General features: G+C 48.4%; 1 protein-coding gene across 4 annotated transcripts in view; it reads right to left on the reverse strand.

Moving 5' to 3' along the window:
• Nucleotides 1-5,492: 5,492 nt before the first annotated feature.
• The window catches only part of TMEM176B (transmembrane protein 176B), a 50,155-nt gene continuing 43,350 nt past the window's right edge, over nt 5,493-12,297 (reverse strand). For 3 of the 4 annotated variants that reach the window (XM_055392396.2, XM_004046486.5, XM_055392394.2), the window contains exons 2-7: nt 10,539-10,747; nt 8,154-8,264; nt 7,738-7,794; nt 7,282-7,509; nt 6,250-6,369; nt 5,493-5,816 (exon numbers count right to left, since the gene is read on the reverse strand). In XM_055392396.2, coding sequence (XP_055248371.1) covers nt 5,724-5,816; nt 6,250-6,369; nt 7,282-7,509; nt 7,738-7,794; nt 8,154-8,264; nt 10,539-10,742 — 813 coding nt within the window. In that variant the 5' untranslated portion in view covers nt 10,743-10,747 and the 3' untranslated portion in view covers nt 5,493-5,723. Of the gene's footprint in view, nt 5,817-6,249; nt 6,370-7,281; nt 7,510-7,737; nt 7,795-8,153; nt 8,265-10,538; nt 10,748-11,673; nt 12,160-12,297 lie in introns of those variants that run through there. The other variant, XM_055392395.2, reaches the window with a different exon arrangement.

The raw sequence follows: 12,297 nt of genomic DNA on the forward strand, positions 1-12,297 counted from the left end.
GTGACTAGAAAATAAAAAAAGAAGAAGAAGAATCATTTCCTGTTTATACTCTGAATGGTTTTAAATCCTTCAATAAATATGTTGCACACAAATAGGCTTGAGATTATCTGCATGCCCTCATGCCAGGGCCGTGAAGTCATGCCCATCTGTGTCTGTGCAGTTTTACCACCAAGACTGAGCTGTGCAAAGAGACAAATAGCTGTCAGCTTTTCCAAGGAAACAGAAGCAGAAAGAAGGAGTGTCACATCTGACTTTCTACAGAGCACAAAGATTCAGACTTCTAAGGCTATTCACAGGAGGGGAGAGGGGAAAGGATGGGAAGGGGAGACAGGAATAGAGGAAGTGGGGCTGGGAGAGGGATCAGATAGAGGGGAGACCATCTTCACTCAGAGGCTTGGAAACTCCAGGGGAAAAATACAGAAGTTGCCCAGCAGAAAGGGGCCATTTTGTGCAACAACAACCCAGGGGGAACAAAGAAAAAGAAAAAAGAAAACCACCAAGTTGACATTTGTCTACCAGAATAAAAAAAGGAAAAGAATTGCTACTGGATCTAGCCATAAAAGGACTAACTTAGAGACACTGAAGTACAGGAATTAATACTATCTTCAGCTAAGGAAAGTAAGGAAAGAGGCCACTTTTTACTTTTAATTTCAGTATTTCAAAACCACTAGAGTTTTTTTTTTGTTTTTTTTTTTTTGGCAGGGGGTGTAGGGGACGGAGTCTCACTCTGTCGCCCAGGCTGGAGTGCAATGGCATGATCTCAGCTCACTGCAACCTCTGCCTCCCAGGTTCAAGCGATTCTCCTGTCTCAGCCTCCCGAGTAGCTGGGACTACAGGTGAGCACCACCATGCCCAGCTAATTTTTGTATTTTTACTAAAGACGGGGTTTCACCGTGTTAGCCAGGATGGTCTCTATATCTTGACCTCATGATCCGCTTGCCTTGGCCTCCCAAAGTGCTAGGATTACAGGTGTGAGCTACCGCGTCCAGCCACCACTAGAATTATTTTGTAAAACTCCAAGGTTAACAAGTTCATGAAAAGAATGAAAACAAAGAGATTAAATTCAAAGAGCCCTGTTCTGTATCTGAATTCTTTCCTGCAAACCACCTAACTGTAATATTCATACCCGTGCCCCTCGAAATGTACGAAGCACATATAGTGCCTGGGACCTTGTGAAAATGTAAGTTCTGACTTGGCTGGTCTGGCGTGGAGGAGATTTTGCATCTCTAGCCAGTTCCCAGGGTTGCCCATGCAGGCCAGTGGATTACACCTTGAGCAGCAAGAATTGAGACCACCCACTGGCTGCCAAAATTTTTCTTTTACAGAATATAGAAGTGAAAAAAAAATCAACCTTTACCCCCTAGTCTCTAAAAAAAAAAATTTTTTTGTTGCTTATTGACTGAATATTTATTAATAACCCCTAGAAGGCTGAATACAAGAAAAACATAGCTCCCACCTTCCTCCAGGCCATGGAGAAGCTCAGGATTATGAGCCCAGAAACTGTGACATCTTCCCTCGCCTCCAGTCTGGACCAGGTGTGTCCGCATGCCACCTGCTCTGCTAGTGCCAACAGGTCAGCACTGTGCCATCCCATGGGGAGTGTGACCTGCACAGAGAATCCCGTGCTCTGCCCCCAAAGCCCTCATGATTATAGAGAACAGAGTAGAGTTTCTACTGCTCCTTCATTATCCCTGGCCAGGCTCTCCCTCCTTCACCTCATCTGCTCCAGTGACACATCCCAAGGAACAGACATGCCCAGTTTGAAACAGGGCAGCTCCTGCAAAGCCCCACTCTGGGGTAGCAGAGTCATCTGCCTTACGTGGAAACAGAAAGAAAAGGTTCCAGAACAGAGTGGCAGGGCCTTGCTTTAGGGCAGAGAGGACATTCAGCAGGAGCTGCAAATGTCAGCACCCAAGGTCATCAGGACAAGATAACGAACAGACTTAAGTGGCCCCAGATTTCCAAGTATTTCTACTTCCTCTTTTTGACCATATACCTGGGCCCTTGATAGAAGGACATTTCAGAAGCCTTTCTCAGCCTCAGACAGTTTTGGCTGATATCCAAAGCAGAAAGCAGAAGCTGCTCTTTCTGGCTTGTTAACGTCTGAGCTCCCGGAAGAGATTATACCAGAAAAGCCTAGGAGATTTACTGGAAATTATACTAGAGGAGACTGTGCTAGAAATGCCTGTGATTATAGAGATTATGCTAGAAGAGATGTTGTGAAGACAAAGGGGGTGGGGTGCCCCTCAGGCGGCACTTAGGGAGTGGGGAGCTGTCCTGGAGACCCCGAGGAGTCAGATGTGGAGGGAGAGGAGAGGCTGGTGGGACCAGGCAACACAGGGTGACGGTGGCCTGAGGATGTGATGAGACCTCAGGGTGATATGCCAGGAACACCAGCTCCTGGGAACTGCAGCTTTCAGCTGCAGTTGCAAAGGCAGGTGTGGTCCCACACCATGAGAGGCACCCCTTTATGGGGAACCCGGGGGGCTGCACAAAGGGCTCCTCAACAGTAAACAAGGAAGGGATTTTGAAAATGCAGTGCTGGGGCACACCTGATCCCCCTCTCAGGCTGTCCCAAGCTGTCTCCCGTCTCCCAGTGTCTGAGTTTGCTAGGGCTGCCGTAGCAAAACACCAACTGAGGGGCTTAAACAGGAGAAATTTCTTTTCTCTCAGTTCTGGAAGGCCAAAGTCCAAGATTTGGCACCAGCGGAGTTCCTCTGAGGCTCTCCTTGGCTAGTAGATGCCGTCTTCTCCCTGTGTCCTCACGTGGCCTTCCCTCTGGGCCTGTCGGCATTCTAATTGCCTCTGATATGACATCAGACATATTGGATGAGGGCCCACCACAATGATCTCATTTTAACTTAATTACCTCTTTCAAGACACTGTCTCCAAATACAGTCACATCCTGAGCTACTAGGGGTGAGGGCTTCAACATATAGATTTGGAGAGGACAAAAATTCAGCCTCTCACGCCCACCACCTCCCACCCTACCCCAGAAGTAAAAAAGGTTTCCTTCCTGCCTCAAGGACTCTGGTACTCTCCAGGCTTGAGGACCAGCCCTCTGTCCATGCTGCAGTATAGATTGAGATCTTTGCAGATGGAGTTCTGAATGTCAACATCTGTGACAACTAAAAGACAACCCCCCTGCCCAACTTTGGCCACAGTTCCTTGGAGTCAGGGTGGTGAGTGGGCAAGTAACTCAGTCCTATCAAATGTGCCCATGGACACTGAGGTCTGAGCAGCCCAGCCCACTCTGCGTTCTCATGGCTGTTCATGACATGAGCAACAGCAAGCTCAGGGTGCTCTGCCCCTGAGTGTCTGCTACTTTGCATTCTCCTTTCTCATGTTCCTTGTCTTCCTACAGTTCTTCAGCAAGCACACCACCTTCCTGCCTGATGCATCGCTAACTTGGCAGTCAAGTAACATTTGTTCTTTGTAGTAAAAGGTTTATGCCTCACCTCTTAAGCAGACTGTAAACTTCTTGGTGTCAGAAACTCTGTCTTAAGTCTGTGTGTATCATAGCCCTGCACACAGCAGGACACAGTAGTCAGGAACGGTGAAGGGTCTGAGATCTAACTGTACATGCAGGTCAACAAGTCAGTCTGCCACAGTTTCATGGATGCTGGTAGAAGCCACAAAACCCCGAGTTGTGACAAAAAACAATTTATTACACACGGCAATAGCAGTGGCCACGGTAGCAGCATTTTTGCATGGGTTCTAGGACCCCAGTTCCCACAGACAATGCAAAGAGGCATTGCAGGTGACACCAGCACAGCCAGTGCGCTGGGTTCTAGAAAAGGAACCCTGAGCTTAAGGAATCTGATTCTTTTATAACAGGTGATCATGCCTGTCCTTTGGTCCAGAAGAAGACACTATTTTCCAAGGCTGCCCACTGGGAGGTGAGAACATCTTTGAAAAGGCAGTCAGTACCACTGCTCACAAGATGTGTGGAAACATGAGACCGGGGGAAAGGCAGCCACCCGCATTTTAATGGGTTAAGCATTCCCTGAAGCCTGGCTAAGTGAGGCCCCATAGGTTCTTGCCCTGCTAATGCGTCTCTTTCCACATTATCCACTTCAACCCAGCTTGGCTTCTGGGCTCAGCTACTTTACATTTGCCTGTTTAGCAAAGAATTGGGGGCTTCCATTACTCCATCACTGGGGGTAAAATAAATGTTGAGGTTCAGGAGATTCTAAATTCCTCTGAGATTCTAATGTCTTCTTTACTGGGGACTGAGGGAGGGATGGGGACTGCAATGGTTCTGAGTCCAAGTTTTTCTGCCTGATGATTTGTGGGCTCTGGACCCTGGGAAATGAGGAAACCAGCTGGCTACACACCCGCTGCTCGTCCAAGGCTGGCTCCCCTTGGAAGGGATTCTTGAGCACCCCACACCCCTCAACAGCGAAACAGAACGTAACATTCTGCACTGCAAGCTCCTACATCGGGGCCAGCAAGCTTTGTGTGTAAAAAGCCTAATAGTAAATATTTTATGCTTTGTGGGCCATTCAGTCTCTGTTAGACTCCTCAACTCTGCCCTTGTGGCACAAAAACAGGTACAATGTGTAAAGAAATGGGTGTGGTTGTGTTTAGATACATTTTTATTTACAAAATTCAATGGCAGGCTGGATTTACCCCTCAGGCTGTCATCAGCTGACCCTGTCCATATTCTGAACACACTCCTGTCTCGCAGGCTTCTTTACAAGCCTCTATGTAAAGCACAGGCTGGTGAGGGCCCCAGGGAGAGCCGCACCGCCCTCGGCACAGGCCCCTACTCCAAGTCCTGTGCGGGAGCAGGTCTCGCCCAGCGCAGCAGCTCTGCACATCTGTGGCACCGCTCTGCCAAGAGGGAAGGTGCAGGCCCTGCGGCCCATCGGCTTGGATCTGAAGACCAGCCCTGTAGGGCTGCTAAGTCATGAAACTGACCTCATGGAGATTTCATAAAGCCCCTACCAGCTTTCCTGCCCTTCAGAAATGCTTACATCTATATATTTATCTTATATCTTCATATATAAAGAAAATGGAAAAAGTCAAAATCAGTTTGCTATCATTTACAATGAAAGGAAGGAAGACTAAGGATGTGTTTATGTGTGTGTGGAGACAGGAAAAGAGACAGAACCAACACTAATTACTGCAAAATGAAAAAAGAGAAAGGAAGGCAGACAGGGAGGGAGGGGGCAAAAATCTCGTTCCATGCTCCACACAGTTCTCTTAAGTGTACAGGCCGAGGTTGTAGAAGCCTAGACAATCTCAGCAGGTAAGAAGATTCTAGGCCCACTAGACTTACACTTTACACTGAATTGAAGAAAATCATAAAAAAGGGGTTTTGCCACCTGGATGTACAGCAGAACATAATTAAATTTAATCTTCTTGGGACAGTGTTTTAATGGGATAAATCAGCTCCCATTTAACCTCATACATAGCGACACAAAGAAAGGCCTTTCAAGGTGCACGAGGTGTATAAACAAAGGGAAACCATATCTTTCTGGGCAAAATTGCTTTTCTGGATTGTTTATTATGTTTAATCAGCATTGTGGAAAATGCAACAATATCTGTTCATGGACTTGAGAACCCCGGAGTGGGAACAGCAGGTGCGGATGTGGGGAGAAGAAAGGAGGAGGGTCTGGAGAGCGGCCATAGGGGAGGCAAGTGTGAGGAGCCAGGAGTGGGGGCCCTGGGCTGCCCTAGACAGGGACATGCGGGCACCCCGTGGGGTCTTTGGCGGCTCACAGGACAATGGCAGTGGAGGTCTGCTCCCTAGAGGGCGAAGGGGGCACTGAATTCTCCCCCAGTAGCCTCTTCTCTGATCCTTCCTCATTCTGGAAAAAAAAGAAAAAAGAAATCCTTAGGGGAAAAGGATGCAGGCAGAGTTAGCATCACAGAACTCAGAAAGCAGAAAGAGGAAAGGAGGAGGGAAAGGAAAATGTGACAGGAAACGCAGATCAGGCAAAAAAAAAAAAAAAGGTGGCAGAGGAAGGGGAGTCAGACGAACACCTGGGACAGGGCAGAGGGGAGAGTGGGGAGATCAGAGCAGCGGAGGGCGCAGAGAGGCACAGGGCGGCGACGGTTGGCGCAGGACCATGGTGATGGCCACATTCCCCAGACAGCAAAGGGGAGAGCTGCATATGGAAAGAAGCTGAGGGGCACCAGGCCAGCCTCAGGTTCGGGTGCCCCTGGCCCTGCACTCCTACCTGTCCCACACACTCACCACCCAGACTCACACTGCCCAGAGGCCCCTCCCCGACAACTCACCAGGGGCTGGGAGCTCTGGCCACACAAGTTTCGAAGACCTACTCCCAAGGAAGCCAAGGACACAATGACCTTCAGGACACAGACAGCCAGGAACAGGGCACGGATTGCTGTGAACAACTTCTGGAGATAAGGGAAGAACAAAGATAGTCAGGCGTCAGCTACTCCAATGCCGCCCACATCACCACCCTCTCCACCCACCCAGGCGCTGACTCTATCCAGCTTGCTGCTCCCACCACAGCTGACTGTGTTTCCAGCCACAGCTTCCATCCCGTTGGCTTGTCTGCAGAGTGACCTTATCACTCCCTGTCAAGAAGTGGAGACTATTCCTTCAACCCGTAGAATCTGGAAGAGCCTAGGACTGCTTTGGCCACAGTGAAAGTGACACTATACAGTGACAGGGAAGCCCTTAGCTGGTCTGGCAGCTTCTACTTTCTGTCTCCTGAAATGCTTGCAACTAGGGTACTCCCCATCGGAATCCAGTTTCTGTGCTACGAGAAGCCCAAGCCAAGTGGAGAAGCCATTGCCGGCTCTTGCTGACAGCCCCCGCTGAGCTCCGGACCATGCAACTGCATCATCTCAGACCTCCAGCCTCGGCGAGCACTTGGATAACTTCACCCCCATCTGACTGTAACTGCATGAGAAAACCCGTGAGTGAGGATGGCTCATCTGAATCCAGCCAACTCACAGCACCGTGAGAAATAATAAGTTGTAATTTTAAGCCGCTACATTTTGGTGTGGTTTTTAATTCAGTAATGGAAAACTGTGATACCAACACACCAGAAAAGCCAGAAGGGTGACCCACTATCTCCTCTCTCAAATGTCTCCTCTTTGTTCCTCATCCTCCTTGATTCAGAGAATCTTCGTGTCATGAGGTCTGAAAAATGTCTGTAGCTTACATTAAAACCTCCTGAATGAAAGACCCAGCATGAAGTCCAAGCTCAAAGAGCCTACATCTCTGTCCTCCAGGGCCCCCAGCTCCCTGGGAGCAAAGAGCTGTGATGGGTCCCCGAAGGCTGGACTCTTCCTGCTCACCCTCAGCATCTGCATGTAAGCTCTACACTCCTCCTTCTGCCATTGGTTCTCTTGACTTCGCCGCATCCATCTGTACCCAGTGGTAGGGAAGACAGGGTCTGAGCGATCACACACAGTGTCGATGTATAAAAAGGGTTCAGTTTGCCAGATGAAGCTATTCACGCAGAGGACAACAGCAGCCATAGCTGTAGCAAAGCCTGCCAGGGTGAGCAGGCTGGATATATAGCCCTGGAAGAGAAAGAGGGTCAAGACACAGGCTCCTTCAATCGGTGGAAGAGTCATGAGGTCCCCGCCTCAAACCCATCTCCTCTTCCCCAGCCCCTGTCCAGGAAACCCTCTCCTCCCCTCCAAGAAAGACCCCAAGATATTGACAACCAAAGGGCAGAAGACAGATAATGGAGCAGAACTCAGGAGGGGGTCAGTGAACAAGGTGGAGAGAGAGTGTCCAAGACCCACAGCAAGTTTGCCCGGGTGCTTCTCATGGACAATGGCCCCAACTCCTGCTGCGATCACCTGAAAAGAGACACCAGAAAAAGGCCTCCAGTTTACTCTTCTGAATTGGTCTATCATCACCCTCCCACCAGCAGTTCCCAGAATAGCCAATGTGAAGCAGGATCCCAAGGACAGACAAAGAACTCTGACACACAGAGAGGATTCCACCTATACCTGCCCCACCCCTCCCATCTGTCTTCAAGAGAAAAATGGAAGTGACAGGGTTTTAGCTAAACCCCAGAGCAGCCTCCTCATGGCCAAAGGCCATTTGGCTCCAGAGACTTTGGTCGCTTCCCCAAAGCCCCAACCGAGATCCATAAGCGCCTTCTAGCCCATCACCACTTGCCTCCCTCCAGGCTCACAGCCTGTTCCTTACTCACCACAGACCCCGCCCAGAAGGCACAGCCTGAGGCACGCAGCACAGTCCAGGGCCCCAAGCTGAGACACACTCCAAGAACACAACTCACAACCCCCAGCAATATCTGAGTCACCTGCAAGACAGGATGAGAAACCAGACCCCTTCCCGTGAGTCCACGTGCCCCGGCTGCCCCGGGAGCAGCTGCCTGGCTCCTACCTAGGTGGCTCTCCTCTCCTTTTCCTGTGCCTTGACCTCTCTGCAGCTCTGATTCTGGAAGGTTCTGTCCCCTTAAAATCCATGAAGCAGCACTGGCCTGGGTCTCCCCTCACCCTTCTCATAGGCTTGGCTATTTATCCTTCATCAATTTTTCCCAACTTCAACACTTTCTCATCCCACCTGAGGATTCCCACTTTCCCCCCCATTCTCCTTCAGAGGTCCCACTGTCCCATCCAGACCCCCAGCCTGACCTGAGCTTCTGGCCTATCCTTTCTCCTCAGATCCAAACACACACTCTTGAGGGCTCTGTGGCAGACACAAAGAAGTGCCGCTGAGACCTCCTTCAAGAAAGGGCTTGTTTGATTGCTGACAGCCTGCAGTTGTCAGCTCCTTCAGGGTCACCCTAGTTTTTCAGGCTGAAGACACACACTGAGGAGGGCCCCCCAGCCAATGATTAAGCAAGACAGTGGCTCAAGGGCCATCTCCACCCAGTGTGGAACTCCTGCGGTGGGCAACCTTTGCCTGGGAGCTCCCCACTGGCCTGGCAGAGTCTGCATTGCAGCCTGATGGTTCCTCCCGCCCAATCCTGCTCCCCCTCTTTTCATTTCACAGGTGTCACACCCCAATAAGCCGTTCACACACCCAACTCCGACTCAGAAGAGAACTCCTCTTCTTCCTGGAAAAACCAACTGTCACCACCTCCACATCCTACCGGCATCTCGGATTTGTCATATCCAAATCCCCTACTACCACACACACACACACACACACACACACCTCTCGAATGTCTGCTCCTCCTGACTTTCAGGGCTCCGATCTCCTGGTCACCCACACTTCAACCCTCTGCATGCTGTGAATGCCTCTCTTTCCTTATGCCCCAAACTCCTTCACTCCCATGCCATGGAGGTCTGCGAAGGACAGGGACTCCTTTGTCTCCTCACCATTCCTGCTACAATTATGCGAGTGCAGACCCTCGATCCTTCTCACGTGGATGCCTCCTGACTCTGAGGCAGGTTCCTGCTCAGAATCCATTGACAGCGTTCTCACTGTCAAAGCTGATTCAGGACAGTCTCCTCACCTGGTCTTTCAAGGTTCTCAGCAATATGGGCCCAAATCACCCATTCATGAAGCCCATTCCCTTTACTCTTAACCATTATAGAACTTGCCCTATGCCTTCTGGCCTCTTTGCCTTTGCTCCTGCCATTCTTTAACCTGGAATTCTTTTTTGTCCATCTTCCACCTCTGTCTATACCTATTCCTTCTCCATTCAGGGTTCTCCTGCCCTCAAGGATGTCAGACGTGCTTCTCCCTCGCCTGATCTACCTTTAGTTCCAGTCATTAGTGTAGCTGCTGTTCCTTCTGATGGTCACTGAGTACTTTTAGATATAGCCCAGGGATTCTTTCTGTAGCTTGGCCTGAAGTGCTGAACACATTGCCTTGCACCTGTAGGCTTTCAGTCCATGTGGGGTCAATGAAACCAAATTAACAGCCTCTAGACTGTTCTTCCTGTTGCCCTACCTCTGGCTGGGACCGACTCCTCTGCGCCAAAGAGGAGGTCGATTCTTCCTTTCCATCCAAATTTCTGTGGGGATACTTACAACTTTTTCCTACACAGGATGAGATATAAATAGTGATTTCTCATGTCCCTCTCATGGGAATTCAACCCACTTTCCTCTTTTGCATCCTATTGAAGAAGGAGAGTTTCCATTGTGAAAGCTGAGCCTACAAATGGGGTCATTCTTGTCACACTCAACTAAAACAGAGTCGAGAGGCCAGGGGCAAAAAGCACTCGGGGCACAAAATGTTGCTCCCAAAATGTAATTCTCTACAAATCAGGCTGCTGAAGCTGCCTGCTGCAACCTGAAACCAGCTTTATCTACAGCTTCTGACCTTGCTACAACTCTAGGATTAGTTTTACCCACGCCATCGCTCACCCATCAGAGCTCGCCAGCTCCCCAAAACCTATGATCTTTCATGAAGGGCAATATGTAACATTTCTCCTTTTTATAAGCCTCTAACCTTCTCTTTGTTCTGAAGACATACTGGAGACCACCTGGTCTGTGTGTATGCCCCAAATTGCAATTCTCTCCTCCCAAATAAAACGTTTTAATTTTGAAGATTTGGCTCCATATTTTAATTGACCTCATCACCTCGTTAACATGCCCCCCAACCCGCACCAGCCCAGTCTTACCCCTAGAGCCAGCTGCTCATAACCAATCCTGGCTGTGGAAGGCACAGTGTCCCCAGGGTGAAAAAGAAACTTCTTCAGAGAACCTCCAGCTTTCAGCAGTTGTGTCAAAGCTGACTCCTGGTGGATGTGGACGTTGACGTGGGTGGGCTGGGATGGCCTAGAGGCCATAGCAACTCCGTTCACAATCACCGTGTTTTGCGTCATCCTGCCTGCCAGGGAGAAGACATATACAAGTGAGGTCTGGGAACTAGGTGAGGGAAAAATACACAGCACAGGTGAAAGGAGAGAAATAGTGTCTTTGTCAAGATCCCAGCTGGGCACAATGGCTCACGCCTATGTAATCCCAGTGCTTTGGGAGGCTGAGGTGGGTGGATTACCTGAAGTCAGGAGTTCAAGACCAGCCTGGCCAATGTGGCAAAACTCCTTTTCTACTAAAAATACAAAAATTCGCACTGTGGTGCGCACCTGTAGTCCCAACTACTCAGGAGGCTGAGGCAGGAGAATCACTTCAACCCGGGAGGCTGAGGTTGCAGTGAGCTCAGATCTTGCCACTGCACTCCAGCCTGGGCGACAGAGTGAGACTCCATCTCAAAAAAAAACAAAAACAAACAAACAAACAAACAAAAAACAGTGTCTTTGTCAAAATTCAAAGGGTCTTCCCAGTGCAGATATCAATGGCACTGCGACTTTAGTGATTTTATACATAAAAAAGTTAAGAGATACAAAAGGGTATATATACCTTTAAAACCTTATCGCTCATCTTTTTCCCTCAACCACCTATTTGCCTTGCAGATGCAAAGTAATATTATCAGTTTCTTATAAATCCTACCATGACATTTTTGCATACAAAAGTGTGAAAAAGTATTTCTCCCCCCTTTTCCCACAAATAGCAGCATACTATACACACTGATTTGCATGATGCTGTGATCACATGATCATATGTTTTTAGAATAATCCTACATGAGTCCATAAAAAGTGTCAACCTAAATAACAACGAGAGGCTCTACAAAAGAAAATGAGATTGATTCTGGAATAGGGCATTGCAATGAGAATATGCTTACCATAGTAAATCCTGTGCACATTCAGGGAGGTAAAGGAAGACAAAGGTTTTTAAAGGAAAAATGGGGAGACTTACATAATCTCTTTGAGATGATCAGCCTTGGCTACAAGGATCAATAACAAGGGTGACACAAGTCCAGGGTTAGACAGGCAGTTGCTGGTGGATGTCCTCACAGAAGTATTTTTTGTGTAAGGTTGTCATTTTACAGAGTCCTTTGTGATGACTTTTGTTCCCAGGTTATTTACGCATGAGAACCCTGCCTTGTGGGCCTTCCATTTTCAGATTTTTTTTTTTAACTGAAGTGACTCGATTATGATTCTGACAACTTTCACAAAAGCTTCTTCACTCATTTGTGTAACTGCATATATTTTGAGAGTATGAATTCCTCATAATTTATTTAAGTGGTTCCCTGTTGGCAGACATTTAGGTTATTTCCAATCCTTTTCCATTACAGACAATGTGGAATTGGCAGGGCAACAGGAATGCGCATTTGCAATTTTAGTAGATATTGTCAGTTATCCTCCATGGAGGTGGTAGCAATTCACATGCAGGAGGCAAACTCTTTTATCTTTTTCCTTTTATATGGGGAAAAATGCATTGATTTTAATCAATTTTATGTAATAAAATGTCCCATTTTAAATGTATATCTCAACGAGTTTTGACAAATTTATACATTTGTGCAATTACAGCTACAATCAA

This window comes from Gorilla gorilla, chromosome 6, assembly GCF_029281585.2.
Source record: "Gorilla gorilla gorilla isolate KB3781 chromosome 6, NHGRI_mGorGor1-v2.1_pri, whole genome shotgun sequence".
NCBI lineage: Eukaryota > Metazoa > Chordata > Mammalia > Primates > Hominidae > Gorilla > Gorilla gorilla.